Source organism: Myripristis murdjan, chromosome 8 (assembly GCF_902150065.1).
Source record: "Myripristis murdjan chromosome 8, fMyrMur1.1, whole genome shotgun sequence".
NCBI lineage: Eukaryota > Metazoa > Chordata > Actinopteri > Holocentriformes > Holocentridae > Myripristis > Myripristis murdjan.
Window position 1 is genome coordinate 30798275 of NC_043987.1, and position 21590 is coordinate 30819864.

At 40.0% G+C, this 21590-nt stretch overlaps 1 protein-coding gene across 1 annotated transcript; it reads right to left on the minus strand.

Moving 5' to 3' along the window:
- Positions 1–3005: 3005 nt before the first annotated feature.
- On the minus strand, positions 3006–20749 carry LOC115363684 (synaptic vesicular amine transporter-like). The gene is made up of 14 exons (XM_030057960.1): positions 20608–20749; positions 20178–20496; positions 16265–16323; positions 15302–15385; positions 15039–15131; positions 11884–11973; positions 11712–11755; positions 10095–10155; positions 9248–9343; positions 8615–8693; positions 5568–5619; positions 5054–5117; positions 4831–4950; positions 3006–3446 (listed from the first exon to the last, which is right to left on the minus strand). The coding sequence occupies exons 1-14, from the start codon at positions 20747–20749 to the stop codon at positions 3304–3306; spliced, it is 1446 nt and encodes a 481-aa protein (XP_029913820.1). The 3' UTR covers positions 3006–3303.
- Positions 20750–21590: the final 841 nt, after the last annotated feature.

Genomic DNA, 21590 nt, shown 5'->3' on the forward strand with positions numbered 1-21590 from the left:
CCAACAAAACACCGTAAAGCTTTTTGTTTCATGAAAATGCAGCCGTTCCGGATTGCAGTGTTGTAACACTTACCTCTAAACTAAGCTGCTCAATTTTTTGTCAATAAAATCACGGACAGTTCCTCCATTATCCAAAATGTCAATGTCATATTGCTCAGAGTCAAAAGCAGCCATGACTGGGAAGAGGTGGGAAGAAGACAAATGTAAACTAAAAATTTCAAATTTAGATTTAGTAGAACAAAACATAATAATATTGTACCAGGTATAGCGTGTCAAGGTTTTAATTAATTAAACAAAACTAAATTAAATTTGATTTACTTTAATTTCATTTCATTTCATTTCATTTCATTTCATTTCATTTTTTAAGGATCCAATTTGTGTCCCTGCAGTTCACAGCTGACAGGCTGAAACCCTCTGACTGAATGTCTAAAACAGCCCAGTTTGTTTTGTTGCTGATTAATTATAGATGTCTATCTTATAGGAATTATGCAAAACAAAGTCAAATAATGGGACTATGACACTCACATGAGGGTCATTCTTTAAAATGATCTTATGGTTACTTTGCCCAGAAGTAACCATGTTTGACCCCTGCTAGCCTGCAAATGCACATGTGAACATTTTACAGTGTAGTATTGTGATTTTTGTATTTGTTCTTTGCAGTAAGGACTGACTGTCAATGTGACAGGTTGGAATCAGCGTAAAGAGATTTGCCTCCACATCGCCTTGTCTTCCACATTCAAACAGATATGTTCATGTACTGGAAAAAAGGATCATCTACATTAAGCACTTAAATTTGAACTTAAAGTCCATCTGAAATGCATCACACTGTTATTCCCGTGTGGACTTTTCATGTCCTTTTCAGTGAATCTGGCAGGATGATGATTCAGCTCCAAATCCTTTATTTTATAAAATCTGTGAGATCAAGATTTTAGATTCTAGATTCACTCCCTGATGAAGGCAGAAGCTGAAACATGTAGGTGATTCCCACAAAGTCCAATAAATTGTTGTTGTTGTTGTTGTTGTTTTTAACTGCAAAAGACAAGTGTTCGCAAGTGTTTCTACAAACCGATGTCAAATGGAGACCAGTTTGGTGAAAACATCCAAAATGGAAACCGTTATAGAGCGGGTGAGCTTGTGTGATATGATCAGAGGTGAGAAGTAACAAAGTACAAATACTTTGTTACCGTACTTAAGTAGAGTTTTCAGGTATCTGTACTTTACTTGAGTATTTAATTTAATTTTGCCGACGTTTGACTTTTACTCCCTACATTTGAACACAAATATCTGTACGTTTTACTCTTTACATTCAAAACAGGCTTGTTACTTCTCTCTCCCTCTCTCTCTCTTTTTGGTGGGGGCGGGCGGGCTCGTTACTCCCCTCAACCTACACGGATTACGACGTGATGTAAAAGACTAAATACACACAGAGAGGGAAAGGGAGAGAGGGCGCGGGGCGTGAGAGCAGTTAAGAAAAAGAAAACCATACAGAGAAATCTGGAGACATGGAGGAAGACAGTTGCCAGGGAAGATAACGTTAGCCGATGACAAAACAGAGTCGCAGAAGCAAGAAAAATCTGTTAAAAGTCATATACATTAAGTATATTAAGTATTGAGAGTACCAAAGCTGTTATCAAGGTACTCATTCAAGACCTCTGGTCAGTTCAGTCTTGATTATTGTGTGAAACTGGGCTTGCAGCAAAACTAGACTGTTGCATGATTTTCATTCTCTCTGTACCAGCACTTTGCAGGCTGTTAATAAAAGAGGAAAAGTTCCTGTTTTGTGTGCCCTGAACTTTTTTTCATCTTGCCGAGTTATCAAAATACGTATATGTATCATTAATGGTTAAAAAAAAAAAAAAAAAAAAAATCTTTTTCACTTTTGTACCTAAGTACATTTCAGATCCTGTATTTTCTTACTTTTACTTGAGTAGAGAAATTGAATTGGGACTTCTACTTTTACCAGTCTTTTCTCACACAAGTATCTTTACTTCTACTTAAGTACAGAATGTCAGTACTTTTGCCACCTCTGGATATGATATGCCAACTCTAAGTCCCCTGAATTTGCTGAAATTGTGAGTCGGGTGCAGCCCTAGGATTATAATGTGTATGTACATATACGTGCAATTAACAAAACTTGTGTGGTTTTTCTTTGTTTTTATCTGTAATTTAGCGAGTGCAGCGGTCAGTCCTGTTGATGCTCGTGGTTTGCAGATCTCAATCCAAGCACTGTCTTTGTAAGTATTTTTCAGAAGAAGCAGAATGGTTTTAAAACGGATGCTGATGGAACTTACAGTATTTCCATTCATTAATTTAATACTATTATTTTTACTCTGATTACAGATTGTAACAAAAGGCATCAGAAGATTAGTAAGAAGATCGCCCGGGAAAAAACAAAAAAAAAAAAGGTTGCTGGAAGAGATCCAGAGATCCAATCAACAACCTGATGGTGACTCGCCAACGAGGCTCCAGAGAGCGTAATCTGGCCTTGGCAGGAACAGGACACAGGTGTTGTATTAAGATTTAACTAATTGTATGGAGTTAAAATAACGTATGTCATCATCAAATATTTACTGTTTGTGTATCAGGCAAGTTTGCGGTGATATTTAATATTTGAGGTCTTGACTTGCATCCTGTTGGAGCTCTGCCCGGCTGCCACACCTCCTGTCGCTGTGCTCTCGACGGGTGTGGTGAGGTCGGGAGGTGGTTAAGGTGCTGACGATTAACCAAATGTGGACAGAAAAACGTACGACTGCGGTCTGTGTATTTCAAATGTCTTGAGGAATGTCAGAAGACTGAAATGTTGACATAGAAAACAAATAAAGATGAAGACTGTATTTTTGTGTGTGCAAGACTGTTTTGAATGTCCTACCACCATTAGCTGTGGTACGCAATGCCGCTCTAGCACTCTGTATTTCATGTACATACATTAAAATTTGTCTCTATTTTCCACGTTCAGACATTAGAAGGAACTGGGTCTCAGTTCAGTCCCTTTATTGTCCCGCAAAGTGAGATTTGTCTTACAGCCAGGGGATAAAAGACTCCTGTGCACACAAAATAAAACACAATGAGAACAGTGTTCAAAAATACACAGTAGCAGACCACTTCCAGTTAAAAACAAGACGAGTACAAGTAAAGGTAAAATTGCAAAAAGATGTGTTATGCAGCATTTCAATCAGGAGAGACTCATTCTTAAACAAAAAGTCATTTTTATGCATGGAGAAAGACTTGTGCAACGGCTGCTTTACACGTTAGGAAATCTACTATGTTCCCCACGTTCTGCAGTTCTCACCGACTTTGCCATTCTCATCTTACGCAGCGCTCTTCTCGTCGAGATGGGCTGAAGAGGAACAGACAGAGTGGAGCGTATGCGATGTTAATTAGTCCGATGATGGTCATGAGCCAGGGGAAGCCAAGTGACGCTGCAATGGGACCTCCAACAGATGGACCTTCAACCAATCAGAGACAATACACACTTCAGCATGCTCTAAACAAAGGGCTGCAAGTCCATTTGAACACACACACAAACAATTTAGGCTCATTTTGTAAGTTACTACTAGGCAAGTGTCTGATAAGTGACAACGACGAAAATTAAGCAACATTATATGAACCACTTTCTGTTTGATATGGAAAGCTTTGCTGCAGTTTTCGAAGTGTTTAAAGCTCATTATCAAGACAGTAATGGTGGCCTACATAGGTTCGCTGCTTGACCTCAGGGAGCTCAGATGGAGTCTTGCTGTCGCCGTAGATGATCTGCTCGTGAGCTTTCACTCGGTGCACGAGCAGATCCGTCTCCTTCCTTCTTACCTGGAGAATCCTCCATTAGAACAGCAACCCACCAAGGTGTGACACACCTGGCTGTTAAAGGGGACGGGAGACGGCGCTCTGATTGGTTCACTGCATGTTACGCCCAAAACACAGCCAGGATTCATGAAGAGACTCAGTACAAGCCTTTAGAACCAGTCTCCAGTCTGTAGTTAAAACTGAGCGCTCTGTCTCTCTCACACAGAGAGTGAAGAAGCAACTCAGAAACAACAAAACCACGCTTGCCCCCCGACTCAGTCCCAAGGCTTTATTTGCCATGAAGCTTATGGATCATGCATCGGACCGTTCCTCTGCCAAAGATCTCACCGCTAGTCAGAGATGGAACGACATCATCAAGCAAGATGGACATCCAGTAGCAAGCTAGCACTGCGTTCACAAAACGACTCTCAAAAACCGTTCTAACTGAAATATGAACACGGTCCAAACATAACTTCATGTGAGGAGGTTGTGGTCTAAAACAGTGGTCCCCAACCACCGGTCCGCAGCCCGCGAGACACTGCAGACCAGGCTGTGCAGTTGTTAGAATACGTGTAATCTGGCGCCTGACTGTAACTTTTCTTCCCGTCAGGCCCACATGTATGTAATTAAAAAATGAGAGTTCCTCCACAACCTAAAACGAATCAAGGTGGTCCGTGGTGTAGGAAGGTCCAGATCCGGAATTCACTGGATCTACATTCTGGGTCATCGGTACTACTTTCTCATTGAACGTATGAAGGCAAATGTTTCACCACACTGCTTTCATACAGCTTTAAAGTATCTATGACTTCAACTTCAACAGCTGTGCAATGCAGGTATGTACACACTTTCATTCCCAGGCAGTTTTTTTTTTTTTTTTTTTTTTTTTTTTTTTTTTTTTTTTTTGAGTTTTCTAGTACATTGTACTGAAATATTTATTTATTTATTTATTTTACTGTATTTTGTTTATTTATTTTATAAGGTTGTAACCCAAGTTTATTATGAGAAAGTGGTTTAAAAAATACACTGAAATTAAATTAAAATAAAACATACCAAAAGAGAAGCCGATACAGATTGCTGCATCAGCAATTGCATAGACGCTGCCGTAGACTGGCACATGTCGCAGGTCTACCAGGGAGCTCATCTCAACCATCAGCATGGACTCCACCATGCCTGGTTAAAAAACATCATTACTGGTTAATACAGCTGTCTGTGGACATAAACTGAAGGGAGAAAAAACAAAAAGTTGCGTGTGCATGTTCATGGAGTTACTCACCACTTGAAAAGCCAACAGCTGCATTTAGAGCCATCACATGGTAGATGTTCTGGGCCAATCCAAACTGATGTATGGAGAGCAAGAGTTGCAGGCTTAATTTTAGGGAAAGATATGACTACTACTACAACTAATAATAATAATGACAATAATAACAGTAATATATATGACAATACACTAAATAAATGAGTAGCAACGCTAAATAAATATAGACTAATTGCAATCTAAACCAAACTGCTGTTTAAATCTTTATTTTGTGTGTACTTGCAACTGTTGTGTAAAGATTCAGTTTGTTCAGTGCACAGACAGTTGCAGAATCTGAAGGATAGGTCTGGGTTTTTTGGAGTCTATTTTCTTAATTCCCGGCTGGATTAAAGGGAACATAGTTCCAAAAACCCCGAACTATCATTTAAAAGATTGCGGTTGTTTGTTCCTTATTTATTTTACATGTATGAGCACTATAAAGATGCCACATCATCTCAACTAATTTGAAGGATTCATGATATGATAAACTCACGTAAATGGTGGTGATTCCCAGTAGGAGCATTCCAAAACAGGCACAGAGCCACCTGAGGAAGGAAGCAACAGCGTGAGGCTGGAGGTATAGCAATCACACAGTTTGCATAAAAATGATACTGTTTTTATAGCTTAGTGTTAAACTGCTTAGGCCAAAAGCACCTAAAGGCTCATTTATACTCCCTTTAAGTGCAAAAATAAATAAGTTAAACACTGTAACTGTCACTGCCCACATCCTTCCATTCGTCCTTCACGTTGGGTTAGATGTTCAGCAGTAAGTCCACTAGAGGGCAGCGCAGATTCAAAAGTTTCTGACGCTAAACAGCAATAAACATGGCAACAGTGGAAGAGGTCATAATAATGCAATACTGCAAAGAGGCAGAAGAGGAGGTGGCTTTGTAGGTGCTGGTGGTCTGTGAGGTCATTAAACACATCACCACAGAAAGGCGGTGGTCTGTGAGGTCATTAAACGCATCACCACAGGGAGGCGGTGGTCTGTGAGGTCATTAAACACATCAGCACAGAAAGGCGGTGATCTGTGAGGTCATTAAACGCATCACCACAGGAGGACGGTGGTCTGTGAGGTCATTAAACGCATCACCACAAGAAGGCAGTGGTCTGTGAGGTCATTAAACACATCACCACAGGAGGACACAGGGACGGTTTTTGCTATGGGCAATGTGTGCGACTGCAGAGGCTGTGAGCAGGTTGTGAGTCTCAGGTAAAGCAAGAGGGCGGGGGATAGACTAACCTCTGATGATATGAATGATCCCAGGCCACACAACACAAACTGCTGCTTCCAAATAAATTTTATTTCATTCATAAAATTAATAGACCTATAGACCCCTTATAGCTACATGTAGCCTAATGTATGTGATAATGGGAAAAAAAAAAGGCAAAAATAAAACAAAACAAAACACGAATCTGTGCATGTATCTTTATTTACATCACGTCAGTCTTGACTCTGGCTGTTTGACGGACGGAAGTCAATGGTGTACCATGGACAAAAGGCCAAAAAAAAAAAACATCAGGTGCCCAGTTCAGAAAGAGAAGAAGAGGAGAAACGTTCAAAAGATAAACGTATGCAAGTCTAGGAGGAGTAGTAACATGGAAGGGCGCAAGGCAGTAATTTCGCCTAGGGCGGCAACATAGGCAGAACCACCACTGGGAGGACGGTTGTTTGTGAGGTCTTTAAATGCATCACTGGAGGAGGACGGTGGTCTGTGAGGTCATTAAAAAAACATCGCCACAGGATGACGGTTGTTTGTGGGGTCATTAAACACATCGCCACAGGAGGACGGTGGTCTGTGAGGTCATTGAACACATCACAGCAGGGGGACGGATGGCCTAATTCTCTTTTCTAATATTAGCAGTTTCTTAAGATTTCTTCCTCATATCTCGCTCATAGACCGGTCTCTGTTAAACTATCGGCTGCGCTGCCCCCATGATTTCTGGTGGTGCCGCTCTGTTTTGTCTGTGTCCGTAAGCTTCCTGAAAACCTGCAGAAATAGCCTACGGACGAAATGAACGCAGAATATGGACAGAATCTCCATATCTGGATTCAACACAACTAAATGTTGCAGGATATCTCCCATTTGATGAACTATTGAGCTTCCAAACTCCCATCTTGTATGAAAACTGCACCACACTTTAGGAAGAGGTGAGTTTCACTTGGCAAGAGTGAAGGAGAAGAGACTGCAGGCAGGGCGGAAAGCCAGGCGGGTCATCAGTGTGGACGTCTGGCGTCAGCCACCAGAGAGGAGGACTGCTGTGGCTCAATTAGGGCTGCAACAACGAATCGATAAAGTCGATAAAAATCGATTATTAAAAGTGTTGGAAACGAATTTCGTTATCGATTCGTTGTGTCACGTGATTATGTGTCACTCGCCGTGTCGTGGAGCAGTTTCCTTCACCTGCAGACGGAGCTGAGATAAGCCGCTGTCCTGGCAGAGGCGAAGGAAACGGTCCGACCCAAATCTTGTTAGTGTGGAAGAACTTTGACATGAAAGTAGAGTGCGGATTAACGGCGGGGGAGGCATGGAGTGCACGGACACCCGCACCAAAAAGATGATCGTTTTTTTCTATCGCTCAATTGCACGTCACATCAATTACATAATGTCACCATGTGGATCATTAACGTTGTTGTAGTGGGCTCCTCATATAGTTTGTAAACCAGCAGCATCAACCTGCTGAGAGGCTCTAACAGTCAGCAGGAGGAGATGAGAGCAGGAGGCGTCTAGCGCACATAATGTATGGAAGCCTTAAAGTGGAAAAAATAAAACTGGTCTCTACCAAATAATTTTAAACCACAATTTATACTGTAAATACCACTTTAACAGTGGAACTTTGGTGTTACTAGTCATCTCATTTGCTCCTAAGTAAACATTTCCACAAATAGTTTTAATATCTTTTAAAAATTAGGCTGTTATGAGTTGTATCCCCCTCAGGGATGTGTAGCTTCACAGACACATTGCTGTATTTTTTCAAAGTGGTGTGAAACCATTAGAATAATATAGTCAGTCTCCAATTAATTTAAATTTAACATTTATTTCTTTAAAAAAAAAAAAAAATATATATATATATATATATATATATATATATATATATATATATATATATTTATAATTTAATATAACTTAAACAGCATGCTTAACTTAAGCATGCAATATTGTTTAAGCACCTTTTTGCACCGTCAACTTAAAGTAATGTTCTGTTTTTTAAAAAAGGGGTGGATTTTTTTTTTCTGATTAATTGATGAATCGAATGTTGCCGACAGATTAATCGATTATTAAAATAGCCTAATTGTTAGTTGCAGCCCTAAGCTATGTTTATTGAAGTGTGTCATTTTTAAAACATATGTAGGCTATTTCCATACATATTTTATTTAAGTGCATTCAACTTTGTAAGTTCCAAGTTTCAGCTGCACTTAATTTGAATTTAAAACTTTAGACCAGCATCTGTTATTGCCCATAACCAATTTACAGGGCAGCGCCACAGGTCTGATGGCCGCTCTGTCGCTAAACGTCAAATGCCGCCCGAGCGACCTACCTCCCGATTCTGTGAGCCAGGACTCCGAGGATGTTGGAGGCAACCAGGTAGGACAGGCTATCCGGCAGGAAGACAACACCTGGGGAGGAGAGAGAGAGAGAGAAACCTGAGGGATGAGATGAACGAGCAGTGGAAAAACACATAATTATATTTGAGATTTTAAACCAAAAACACAAGATCAGATATTCTGATGCTGTCACTGTGCTTTTACACAACAGTAAATACCTTAAGGCTGCATGGTATGGAAAAGGGGTACGATTAAATACATTATACTTCTTATGCCTTTTTTAAACATTATAATTTCTTCTTCGTTATTTTATCAATTGTTAAACTAGCCAACATTAATAAACTACAATGATTCATTATTCCAAAAAAAAAAAAAAAAAAAAAAAAAAAATTACACACTGTTTCTTAACCAGCTGCAGAGTCATTTCATGATTATTTCAGTCATCCCATTTGCTTTGTATTAAAGCATGGTTATATATATATATATATATATATATATATATATATATGAAAACTGCATTTTAAGTGTTTTTTAAGATGCTCATGTGACACAGTGACGTTGGTTATGTCCTCTGTGTACTGTGAGAAAAAAATAAAATAAAATAAACACCGTAGATGTGTAAATACCGAGCTGCCAGTTGCTTGCACACATGGTTTTCATGATCCAGATGGGTAAGGTCGCCTCTATCGTGGCAAGAGTCTGATTCACTAAACAAATGGCTCCTGGGGAAAAAAACAAGTAAACACTGATTAGCTTCGATGCGTTATCGCTCTTTCCATCCTTTTAGACTGAAACCGTCCTGATTCTCTGTTGAGCTGATTTTCTTGAACATGGACGTAGAACGGCGCACTGTGGTCACTGTGGGGAGCAAAATAATAATAGCCTAATAATAATAATAGCTAATAATAATAATAATAATAATAATAATAAAAAAGACAAAAAATACAGAGCTGGAGGAGGGTGGGTTATATTCATATTTTAATAGATTCAAGACTTTCAAGATGAAAGTTGTAAATTTATGAGAAAAACACTCACAAATTTATGAGAAAATTCTGAGATTAGAAAGTCACAAATTCACGAGAAAAAAACAGTGAAACTAGTTTGTTCTCCTCCTGTGGGATTCAGTCAGAAGGAAATCCTAGTGATTTGAGCCCAGAATCACAATCTTCTCATCAGCACTTAGCCGTGATTTGGGCCGATTCAGAAGAAAACAATTTAAAACAAAAATAAATAAATAAATTCGCGACTCGCAAATTTACCACTTTATTCTCAAAGAATATCCAAGTTTTTTTTTTTTTTTTTTTTTTTTTTTTTTTTTTTAATCTTGAAAATTCTGAGTTTCTGAGTTTTTTCTCGGAATATCATCCCCTCCCTGCTCCGGCTGCATTATTTTTTCTTCTCCCTACAGTGACCCTTGTACGCACATTAAAATGACGAGGCAATATAATTGGTGATTTCTGTAATTTAAAATACCGGCAGCAATGAGAATGTATGGATCCTTCATCAGAGTCAGCAGTGGCGTCCCTTCTGTGCTCTGGAGATATTAAAGATATTAAAATGTCTTTTGATAAAGAGAAATATCAACATGGGTTCAGAAGAATATGGATAAGCCATTAATTTGATTTAAACAGCACGTCTGTGTAGTTTTAAAGTGGATCCCAGCAGAGTTTTGGGCGCTGTGATTGGTAAGAAAATTTGTGGGCCTGTTGCTCACAACGTCCATGAGACGGACAGTTATAAACACACACATACGTACACTCACACTAAATGCACACTAATTTCTCCACATACGCACGCACACACACACACACACACACACACACACACACACACACACACACACACACACACAATTTTTGGTTGATAAAAGCGGTTGCAGCGGCCTGCAGAACGTCATAATGCACTCAGAGCTGCTGACAAAGCCCCAATCTGAAACTACACAAATTGATTGTATTTTGTCCCTGAGGGCAAACATGAAAAATGCTGCAATCACCTGGAAAATAGTAAAAACTAGAAATCTGAAGGCAGTGCTTCAGTTTGAAAGCCTTACAAAGTAAAATGCATGATTTTATGGTGTGATGACCATGACATTAAATTTTTACAGTTTTTATTGTTTTTTAATGGGTTCAAAATGGGCCATTTTTTCCGTAAGGATTTAAGCAAATTGTGTTGACCACACACACACACACACACACACACACACACACACACACACACACACACACTACTCTTGGGGATCATTTTCTCCTCACCCAAGTCAGTGAAGTTCAGTTCATTTGCCTCTAGTCGTCTACAGCACAGGAGAAATGCCCCTAGTGGAGGCAAAGAGTAATAACCTCTTCATGCATTTAACATGGTAAATGGTGCATTTATATAAAGGGTGAGGGGCCAAAATGTCGCCATCTGCTGGACAATGTTGAAAATTACATTTTTTAGGGAAATGATGGGCTTCAAAGCCTGACATCATAGAATGCAATATTTTATGCTGCAGAGGATCCAGGGATCAAAATATGTGGTTTTAACGGGCTTCAGTTTCCCAGTTTTGGGAATTAAACACATTCATTGGCTACACAGTATATCATAGACTTATCATAGGACATATGATTATATTTTAAAGATTCATGAACAAATACAGAACTTTGGTAAATTTCAGTTTCTAGTAGGTTTTTAGATAATCACAATTAATACAATTATTAAAATGATTTTTTTTCCCATTAGCTGTGCAGATTCTGTACAAATCTGCTTCTGTGGTGTCTATTGGTTTCAGCTGGGAGGAAATGCTACCTGGTGTTTACATCCATGTATAGCTTTTCATCACTTGTCAGATATTCTCAATCTTTATTAGAAAAAATCTTTATTCAAATAATTTTCAAAGGGAAAAATGTAGTTTCTATCATGTCATGAAGTCATCAGAGCGAACCTTTATCATCATGACTTATTTTCTGTATGGCATAGTTACTGTGTGTTTGTTGTCACAAGTCACACACACACACACACACACACACACACTGATATACTTACTGTATTTTCAGCACAACTACTCAGATTATTATAGAATAGGTTAGCCGGCAAACAGCTGGGACACTTTACCTTCGACAGCAGTCTTGATGGTTTGAAGATGAGGAAATGTGAAGCTGTTTGGGAGAAAAGAAACAGGAAACTATATGATGCTCATATCACAGATGAATGGCTTCATGATGGTGTTTTGAGTATGACTGTGTGTTTAATCTAACAACCACACTTGTAGTGCATTCTTCAGTACCTCCACCCAACACAGCCATGCCAGCCAGGAGCAGGAAGGGCGCTGACTTCCCTGCAGACTGGTACATCACACTGCCCAGGGTGGCGCCCACTGCAACACATGGAGAGGACACATGACGGAGGTGAGCACACTGTAACGGTGAAAATCAATGTAAAAGAAAATATTTTTGGCAGCAGGTAGTGTAGTAATCTTCACCTTGATGATATTTTTGTGTGTGGTTGAAGTATCAATGTTGCTGAAGTGTCCGAGAAAAAAAACCCGTCATTCTCCATCATTTCCTTTGATCACAACTATGAAATTACAAGCAGCTACTCACTTTTATTCTGTACTTGCACAGGTAGCACTTTCCAAAAAAGTCCTGAGATTTTATTAATGATTAATAATCATTCAGGGGCTCCATCTCTTGTGGTGGCCCCCAGGGGTCAGTCCTTGGTCCATTAGTTGTTGTTTTTTTTGTTTGTTTGTTTGTTTTAGAAACAGAATCCAATCTCATGCTATGTAGATGACACTTACATATACCTCCTATTTAATCCTGATGATTCAGTCAATTTAAAATGCATAATATCCTGGCTAGCAGAAACTAAAAGCTGGATGTCACACAATTTCTTCCAATTAAAACATCTTACTCAAAGCACCCTCTACACTTTACCAAGCAAGGCTCCACTTAATGAAATAATTGTCACCTCATTGCATTTGAAACATTGTCCATAAATGTCATATTTTGTGCTGTGACAGCCATGCTGTTGTGTGGGATGCTTGATTGTAAACTGTCTCAAGAAATCAGCCTTAATGTCCCCCAAAACAAACCACATTGCTGGGTGGCAGATCACAACTCTGGCTGAGGATTTCAATCTTGTTTAATAATCTTTCGACAATCGCAGCCTTGTTATGCTCGCACAATGACAACTGATAGCACACATCTTAAAGGAACTAAATTTATGTGAGTGTTTGGTCCGTTGATTAAGAATGAGAGTTACACATTGCTGTGAACATTAGCACATATACCTATGTCCACTGGATACTTGGGGCCCTATCTTGTGCCACCCGCTATCCGCTGCCACTACCCGCTACCCGCAAATTGCGGATTTAGGAGCTTCCGCTATCCCTAAACGGTATCTTGCGCCCACACTAACCGCTATCCGTTATGCCGACTCCGTCATTTGCGCCTGGAGGTGTGTCCGTGGGCGTGTTTCATGCGCTATCCCTAAAGTTGCTATCTTGCGCACACACTTTAGGATAGCGGATAGCGGATAGCGGGTGGTCAGGACCACCCGCTATCCGCTATCCCTAAAGTTTGGGCTGTTACGAGAGCGCGCCCAGGCGGCTTCAATGCGCGCCCCCCGACGGAGCCTCGCCACACACACGGTCGGACTGATACCGGGACGCTGCCGGAATGGACTGAGTATATTACTCATATAGACTGTTTAGAGGAAAGACTGTTTTAATTGGACACTTACGCAGGCACGTTTTATTGTTTTATCATAAGCCAGCAGCTGTGCTATATTTTTATTTTTAATATTTTATTTGCCCAATCTACCTTGTCAATAAATTAGTTTACACATAGTTCCACCTCTGCCTCCTGTGTGTCTGTGGTGTGGCCCGGGGATTTTACTCAATCAGTACAACCTTGTGACACGTCCACTTGGACACATGTGGCTCCACCTCCCGAATTAACTCGCCTATAATAAAATATATAATATGTATATAAAGCCAACTTGCTTTAGCCTCAGTAGAAGCCCTGAGAAAATCTACCTCCCTCTCTCCATCGTGGATTTAGGATTTAGGATTTAGGATAGCCCATCCTGCCCTTAAAGGCAATGGCACCTGGCACACTGATTGGTTTAGCTGGCGTAACACCCAAAACACGCCTATACATAATATAGCGGGTAGCGGAGGTGTTTCGCGGATAGCGGGAGGTGCACAAGATAGCAACTTTTACGGGGGAACGCCTCTTCCTAAATCCTAAATCCGCAAATAGCGGGTTTAGGGAGTCTGGCGCAAGATAGGGCCCTTGGAGTCTAAGCCAATCAAAAGTCAGTTTTAACTACAGTTTCAGCCTTTACTCTCAGTTTTATGATGGAATACATACAGAGACTTGGGTAAAACTATAAGGAGTTTGCATAAGGCATGGTGAGATAAGGAAACAAACAAGTGCTGCCTTAGTATTGGTATTTCATTTGTAATTTTAGATCAGATTGCCCTACAGTGCTATAAAAGAGATTATTTTTGTTGTACAATCATTCAGGTTTATTACTTAAACCTAATTATATTTCCTCAGTGTTTTTTTTTTTTTTTTGAGAGGTGAATTTGTTTTCTTTATTTTAATTTTTTAAATGTCAATCACAAGCTGCAAACAGAATCTGTATACACACCAGAGTACATGAGCGTCTCAGAACGGAAGAAATAGTTGCACCAAAGTCACGCAGTAATGGCAATTTGCTCGCACCATCCCGCTCCAACCATCCCTGCTGCCCGCACCTCGCACCGAATCGCTCACCCCAATTCCTCTAAATACCACTCCACTCTGCTCCGCTCATATTACTATTAATGATGATTCTGGGTTACAGTACAATAAGTGAACAGGCAGTCAACAATAGGCTATCCCATAGCTAAGTTAGCCCGCCCAGACAAGCTGCACAACAACATAAAACAAGTGACGTCTACGTTAACGTTAGATAATGTTACCATGGTTAAAATAAGGCTAACATTTACTGGTATTCCAACAAGACCATCAGATAACGTTAGCATGACAACACATAACTTACCTGTTCCGCAGGCGAATCTGTGATGTGTCATCCAGATGCTTAAGTAATCCACTAAGGTCACAAGTCAACAAGTGACGGCAACTACTACAGTAGGCTTTCTTCTTGACAGATAGCTCTGGCAGAGAAACACTAGGCCTAGTGTTCAGGATTAGGCAGCTAAGTTTATAGATTTTTAGCAACTTGGCAGTTTGAAGTGGATGATAAAATGCGCTTACAAAACTTGCAAGAATATATATATATATATATATAGGCTTGGAGCGGGGGTAATTCACCACTCCCTCCACACCAGAGCGATGGAACGGCAATAAAGAAACCCGCACCACGTTAAATAACAACGCACCGCTCCTCCCTCACTCCAGTTCCGAACTGTTCATGAACACTGATACACACCCACCAATCCTAAGGCTATACCACTGAAGGCTTTCCCCAAAGCACTCCCTCGCTCCTTGATATCTGTGAACTCACTGGCCAGCATCCCCATCCCTATAAAAAGAGCAGATGAAATTAATTTAGTGTGAATTTGGATCTGTTTAGCATGAATCAATTTGATCTGAGTGAAGCACAACTCCCCTTTTGAGTATATCTGACTTTTTCGCCCCTCACATTTACAAATGCAATACTGATTCATCACAATATTCTGATACATATCTCACCAGCAACACACAAGCATGAGCCGCCCACACCTTGTATTGATCTGGCCAGTAGCAGTAAGATGTAGCTCGATGATAGGGCAAACACTTCACAAAACAAAACAAACAAACAAACAAACAAACAAAAATGCTGGAATATATTAGCAAGTCAATGTTCAGGCCTTCCCAAAATGTCTGTCCCCCCAATGCTAAAATGGTGGTTTCACCCCTGCATTTCATTGAATAAGAGCATGTAGATGGCAATCAATAGTAGGGTCCTTAATAAGTACTTTTTTTCACCATTTGATTTCCTAAGGGTATTCCTAAGATAAATAACTTTGGATCAAAAACTAACTTTGTTTCCAAAACCAGTTCTATTTCCTTTTTAACATCCTCCCAGTACCCATGCAGATTTCCCATATACATTTCTTTCAGATGAGCAGGTATGGGTGATGAAAGTTTGCTAATGAATGTGTATATCATAGTAGTGTATCATCAGCATACAGTGATATTTTGTGTTCTTTATCATCAGTTATTCCACATATACAGTATCTTTATTATGCCTTATAGTCTCTGCCAGTGGTTCAATGCTAATAGCAAATAGTAAAGGACAAAGACTAGTACTTCTTTTAAGAGGTAAGAAATCTGAGCACAATCAACTCATTGTGTCTCTCGGTTCATGTTGGCTTGACTCTATTTTCTGCTGTCGTTCTTGTTGTTTTCTTTTTTTTAATAGATGCATTTTAGTTTTGTCAGGGTTTTCAGGGAACCATCATACTCATACTGTTTATGCCAGCATGACCTCACTGGAAATCTAAACTATTTAATGTGCTCCACATTTTGTGACGTTACAGGCATTAAATTCAATTCAAATGGTTTCAAAAAGCTTTTCAGCAGCAGCAGGGCCTGTGAGACTGGTAAGAACGAAAAGGACAACAAATGGAGCCAAATGCTGGTTAAACATGTATTTCTTGAGTCAATACTTACAGATGGTTGCCAAGAAGATTATACAGAAACCAGCCAACATGGGGAGGTGGTATCCTATCCTGGTACAACACAGGAAGGAAGATCACAAAGTTATGGAGCATGTAGCATCTTAACTTTGTTATAGTACCACGTAAACCGAAGTCCTCTTCCTCACTTGTTTTGATCTTAAAAACATAGAAACAACTGTTCCTTCACCCCTCTCTGCACAGGTGTGTGGCACTTTGGCTTAAAAATGATTTGATACACGATTTTGTGGTAGGCGACTCAATTTGAAAACAATTTTTATTGTTTTGGATAATTCATTCTGAATCACCTAAAAACCACTGTTTGTTTCATGAATGACCGAACCTTTATTGCCCCAAAGGGAACTGGTCTTGCACACAAAGAGCAGCATTAAAACAATTAATACACTCAGTAACATATGGCAACACTAAAACAACACTGAATAATGGGCCCATCAGGTCACTAACAGGCCATCATCATCATCATCATAATCATCATCAAAGCATAGGGGAGAGTGGGGTAATTTGTGCCAAGGGGCAAGTAGTGCCAGCCCTGTTATCTAGAAAACCATAGAAGAAGTTGGTCATGTGACCACATATTTTTGAAGAGGCATTCATTCCACTCACCCTGCAAAGAAGGGAGACACATGGCTTGAGAGGTAAGCACATTTCAGTTCAAAAAAACATTTTTTTGCCCTCCAAAGTAAAATTTTTATGGTCAAGGTTTTTTGATTGCTGTGTTTGAACAATTATAGAAAACTTTGAAAACAGTTCACACAGGTTTTAGTACTTTAGTACACCATGAGTCTATACAGTTAGCATGATGTTAGCTCAAAACAGCTGAGGGATGCATTTTTTTCAAAATGGTGGGCTTGGGGTAATTTGTGCCAAAGGGCCTGGGGTAAGTTGTATTACTTTATTGTATTTTACTGTTATTGCACATTGTCTTCTTACCTTTGATAACTAAAACTATTCAGATTCAGATGAAGATGATTTGCAGGTGCTCATTTTGGAATTTTTATTTTGTTCTGGGTATGTGTTCATGTGGCGCTAGGCCTTGTTATAGAAAAGTGGCCTGTGAGCTTGTTAAAATAATACATAAATGTTAAATAAATAATTTTGTATTGAATTTGTTTTGCTTTTATATAGCATTGTCATTTGTGAGATTAAAATGATCTGTTTTACTTCAATTATCAATGGCACAATTTACCCCAGTCTATTCTCTCTAATGGCACAATGTACCCCGCACTGGGGGCAGGTTGTGCAAAGTGATTGTTCCCAGGGATGCACAACATCCTAAACTATATGTGCATATTTTAGTTGGAGGCATTACTGTAATCCCCTCGCTTTAAAGGTACTTTAAGTAAAAACTGGCACTACTTACCCCACTCTCCCCTACAATAATTAGACAAATCAATATCTAAAGTGCATGACTTGTGTGGAATTCAAGTACGTAAAGTTAAAGTGCAAATGCTGGCAATAAGTAATTGCAAGGTTCACGGTTAAGCTGTATGTCCCGTGGAATGAAAGAAGCGATGGCTCTTTTTGTTTTAGTGCTTCAGTACGATCATAACATCAGTTTGATTGAGTAACTTTGTTACCACTAACCCCTTTAAATCACATTACTTTAAATTTAAGTAGTTTCAAAGTTATAAAAATCCACATATCAGGACAGTGACACTTCCATGTTGTGTCTCTGCTGCAGCTTCAGTGAAGCTCCATCACGCTGATGTTGAGTGAAATATTCCAAGCCAAAATGCTGTTGTTTTATGACTGCACCATCACATCAAATAGAAAAGATCTACATGTATGGTGCATCATTTAGACACATTTCCCTGGAATTCAGCAGCTCATGTTTGGCATCTTTGGAAACCTCAGGTTCTTCACTAAAATTTAACAAACAAAATTTTAACAAACACAGCAGGTTAGGTGGCTCCGGCAGCACAAGCATATTTTATTTTATTTATTTTCTTAGGATTAGGGGAGAAAGAGGAGATGGTGACGTTTAATGTAAAGTTACATACAACAAACAATGTCTGAATCCTGCGCCAAAATAAATATTGGATTATGGTGTCATCATGCAAGTGCAAATGTTACAGTATATGACATGATAACAATCTCATACCAGCTGACAAAAGTTGGCAACCCTGAGATACTGATTACAGAGAGATACAGGCTGCGGTTCACTAACCACTTTTCCTTGATCCGGATGTAAAACATCATGAGGTCAAAGAACGATGTGAAGTAAAATTCATAAGGACTCAGGAAAGGACAAGAGTGGTGCTGAGAGACTCCCATTGCACTTCCAATCAGCTACGGTGTTATGTGACATGGATGTTACTGACGTGGTTCTGCTGCAGTGAAACTACAATGTTCTGAAAATGGATGACACAAAGCTCATCTCAGCCCCATGTGCTCTTGCTGTGTTATTGCATACAGGAGATATAAACATGGACAACACAGTGGAAAAATATGACTTCACTGCCAAGGTTGGAACTGAAATAAAAAAAAGGAATATGGGCCACCGGTCACAAAAGTGAAACCAGATAGTTGTCACACTCAAATTATTATTATATTCATGCAAGAGAGTTAAAATGTGGGGCGTCCATGTCGATGGCTGTACATCTCATCATTCTCAAGCATCATCTGAGCAAAAACATCTCATATCTGTTTTCTTGAAAGAGAGACCTCTTTGTTACAGTTCATATTCTGACTATGATGATTATAAGCCTCAAGAGCCGCTACAAAACTCAAGTAAACACCTTGAGATGAGAACAGCCTTTAAATGTTGCTGCCACCAAGAATTGTGGGATGGCATTATCTCCTTTCCTTTGATAAAGGATTGTCCAGTAAATCCTAAAGGAGATAGGAAAGGAAGCACAGGAGCTCCTTTCCTTAACATTTAGAAAACTGGACCAGCTACATTTCACTCTGTTAGGAACCATCCTGAGCAGAAAAGCCAATTGGAGCCAAATTTTGTGAGGGTTTTACCAGGACACACACACACACACACGCACACGCACACAGGTCTGGCCTTTATTTATGCGATGAAAAATAATGTTTTCATGACCTTGTTAAAATGAGCATTAAATATTAAAAATATTTTAAAAATCTCAGTTCTTTCCTCATTTAGTTTTAAAAAGTTTTTACCCATCCATGCATTAATGGCAGTGAGACAGGCAATAAGAGTATGCAGTGCATTAGTGTCATTAAGTGAAAAAAACTTCCCAATGTCAATTACCATATAAATGTCAGTTACCATATAAATGGTAATTGACATGGGGATGATTAATAATGTTTCCCAGTGGGAGCTTATATAATGAAAACAAAATTGGGCCGAGAATGCCTCCTTGAGGAACACCGTAATCAGTGCCATGAGTTTCTGATACATAAGAACCCAGGCTGGCAAAGAGCTACCAGTCTATCAGCTAAATAAGACTGAAACCAAGCTATAGAGAGACCCAACCATTTCAACTGTGTCTATTAAAATTTTGTGGTCTATCGTACTGAATGTTGCACTGAGATCTAAGAGGAGGCCAGCCACATTGTTTGCATCCACAATGATTCTTAGGTCATTTGCAACTTTCAGTAGAGCTCTCTCTGTGCTGTGGTTTGCTCGATAAGCAGATAGGAGCTTTTCTAAAATGCTGTTGTTGATTAAATGAACAAGCAGTTGATTAAAAATACTTTTTTTCTGAACATTTACCAAGGAAAGATAGATTAGAAATGGGTCTGTAATTGTTTAGCTTTCAGTAATCTAGACTGGATTATTTGAGGACCACAGAAGCTGTGAGGAAGATGTCTAAATACTTGGGAAAGGCTTCACACTACACACTATATTCACATTACATTCCAGGTTATAGTCATCGTTTCACCCTGGAAAGCTCCAGCCCACAGTTACAGTCACCCACCTGTTAGTAAGCAGCCCGATGAAGGGGTTGGTGATGAGCTGTACGGTGGCCTTGGAGGCCAGCAGCACTCCTACTTTGATGTTTTCTTGATCCAGCAGAGGATCTGCTGTGGAGCAACTGGGATCCGAGGAGTTCTGGGACCTGATGGATGAATCAGTAGAGGGAGCCAAACTCGGAGGCGTGAATGTGAAGTTCAAATCCACTGAGCTGTTATCAACGGACCAGAGGATAGATGAACCTACTGATAAATTAATGTTGTTCTCCGCAGCCTCCATGGCAAGCTGATCAATTGTATACAAGTAAATGGGAAGTATTGGTACTGTTGGAGAGAAATACATGAAAAAGTATTACCCTTCTTTATGGAATTTAATACAGTCTGTCAGACAATTCATCTTCACTAGTAGAATATGAGCTGCATGTCTGAACCTACCAACTACTGAGAGTAGCATGTTATCCAGGAGCAAGGCAATGAACACAACAACCATGACCATTTTCTTCTGCTGTGCCTCCTGTCTCAGCCATGCCAGGAAGCCGAGTTCTTTCACTTCACAGGATTTTATCTTTATTTCCATTGTGGACGGCCAATTAAAACCTACAGGAGCACTATGGTACAAGAAAAACAGAACATAAGCTGTAGTGACTTTTAGTTAATCTACTAAAATAAGTCACTGAGGGCCAAACAGGTGAACTTGCTCCAACGCATGTTCTGGGGCTAAAAGTAAACCAGTGTCCAGTGTATGTATTTGGATTCTCGATCCAGGGCCGGCTCTTGGCATAGGTGGTACAGGTGGTCACCTTGGGCGCCATGTACTGGAGGGACGCCTCCAGCGCCAGTCACCCTCGGGGGGAAAATAATAATAATAATAATAATAATTTCCAATGCCCATTGGCACCCTCCCTTTTTGTTCTGTCTTGAAAATAACAAATAAAATAACAAAATAAAGACAGAAATAAACAAAGACATTTGTCACTTGCGGTGCTGAGTCACATGACGTGTTGGGGGGGGGCGCATCTCAGGGTCAGAGGAGTCAAGGGGCTTTCACATAGCGCGCATGGTACAGACTTCGGCCGGCGCAGCCATTCATTGTTTATGTGATCACGATGCAAGGGCGCACTAGTCTGTGCGGAGCTGAGCACAAGGCTGGTGCCGGCCCCCGTGCGCGCTGCACCCAAGTTGCAAATGTTTCAACTTGGCCACAAAATGCTGCCACAGCTACGGCATTGGATTCTGTGGATTCTGTGGTTCCTGTCGCCACAGATTACTGCAGGATGGAAACGTGTACTTGATGTACTCGTCATGTAGCCACTTACTCGACCTGTTTAGAACCACTTGATATTCTTGTGATTTTATTCGTCTGAGACAGAATAGAAAAAATGATTTCCCCTCCTCCCTCTAACCCCCTAACTTGAATC

Coding starts and splice junctions, on each gene's coding strand:
- LOC115363684 (XM_030057960.1), bottom strand. CDS start 20,749: ATGGAAATAAAGATAAAATCCTGTGAAGTGAAAGAACTCGGCTTCCTG. Junction 9,344..10,094: donor ATACATTCTCATTGCTGCCG/GTATTTTAAATT, acceptor TTTTTTCCCCAG/GAGCCATTTGTTTAGTGAAT. Junction 4,951..5,053: donor AGCTGTTGGCTTTTCAAGTG/GTGAGTAACTCC, acceptor TTTTTTAACCAG/GCATGGTGGAGTCCATGCTG.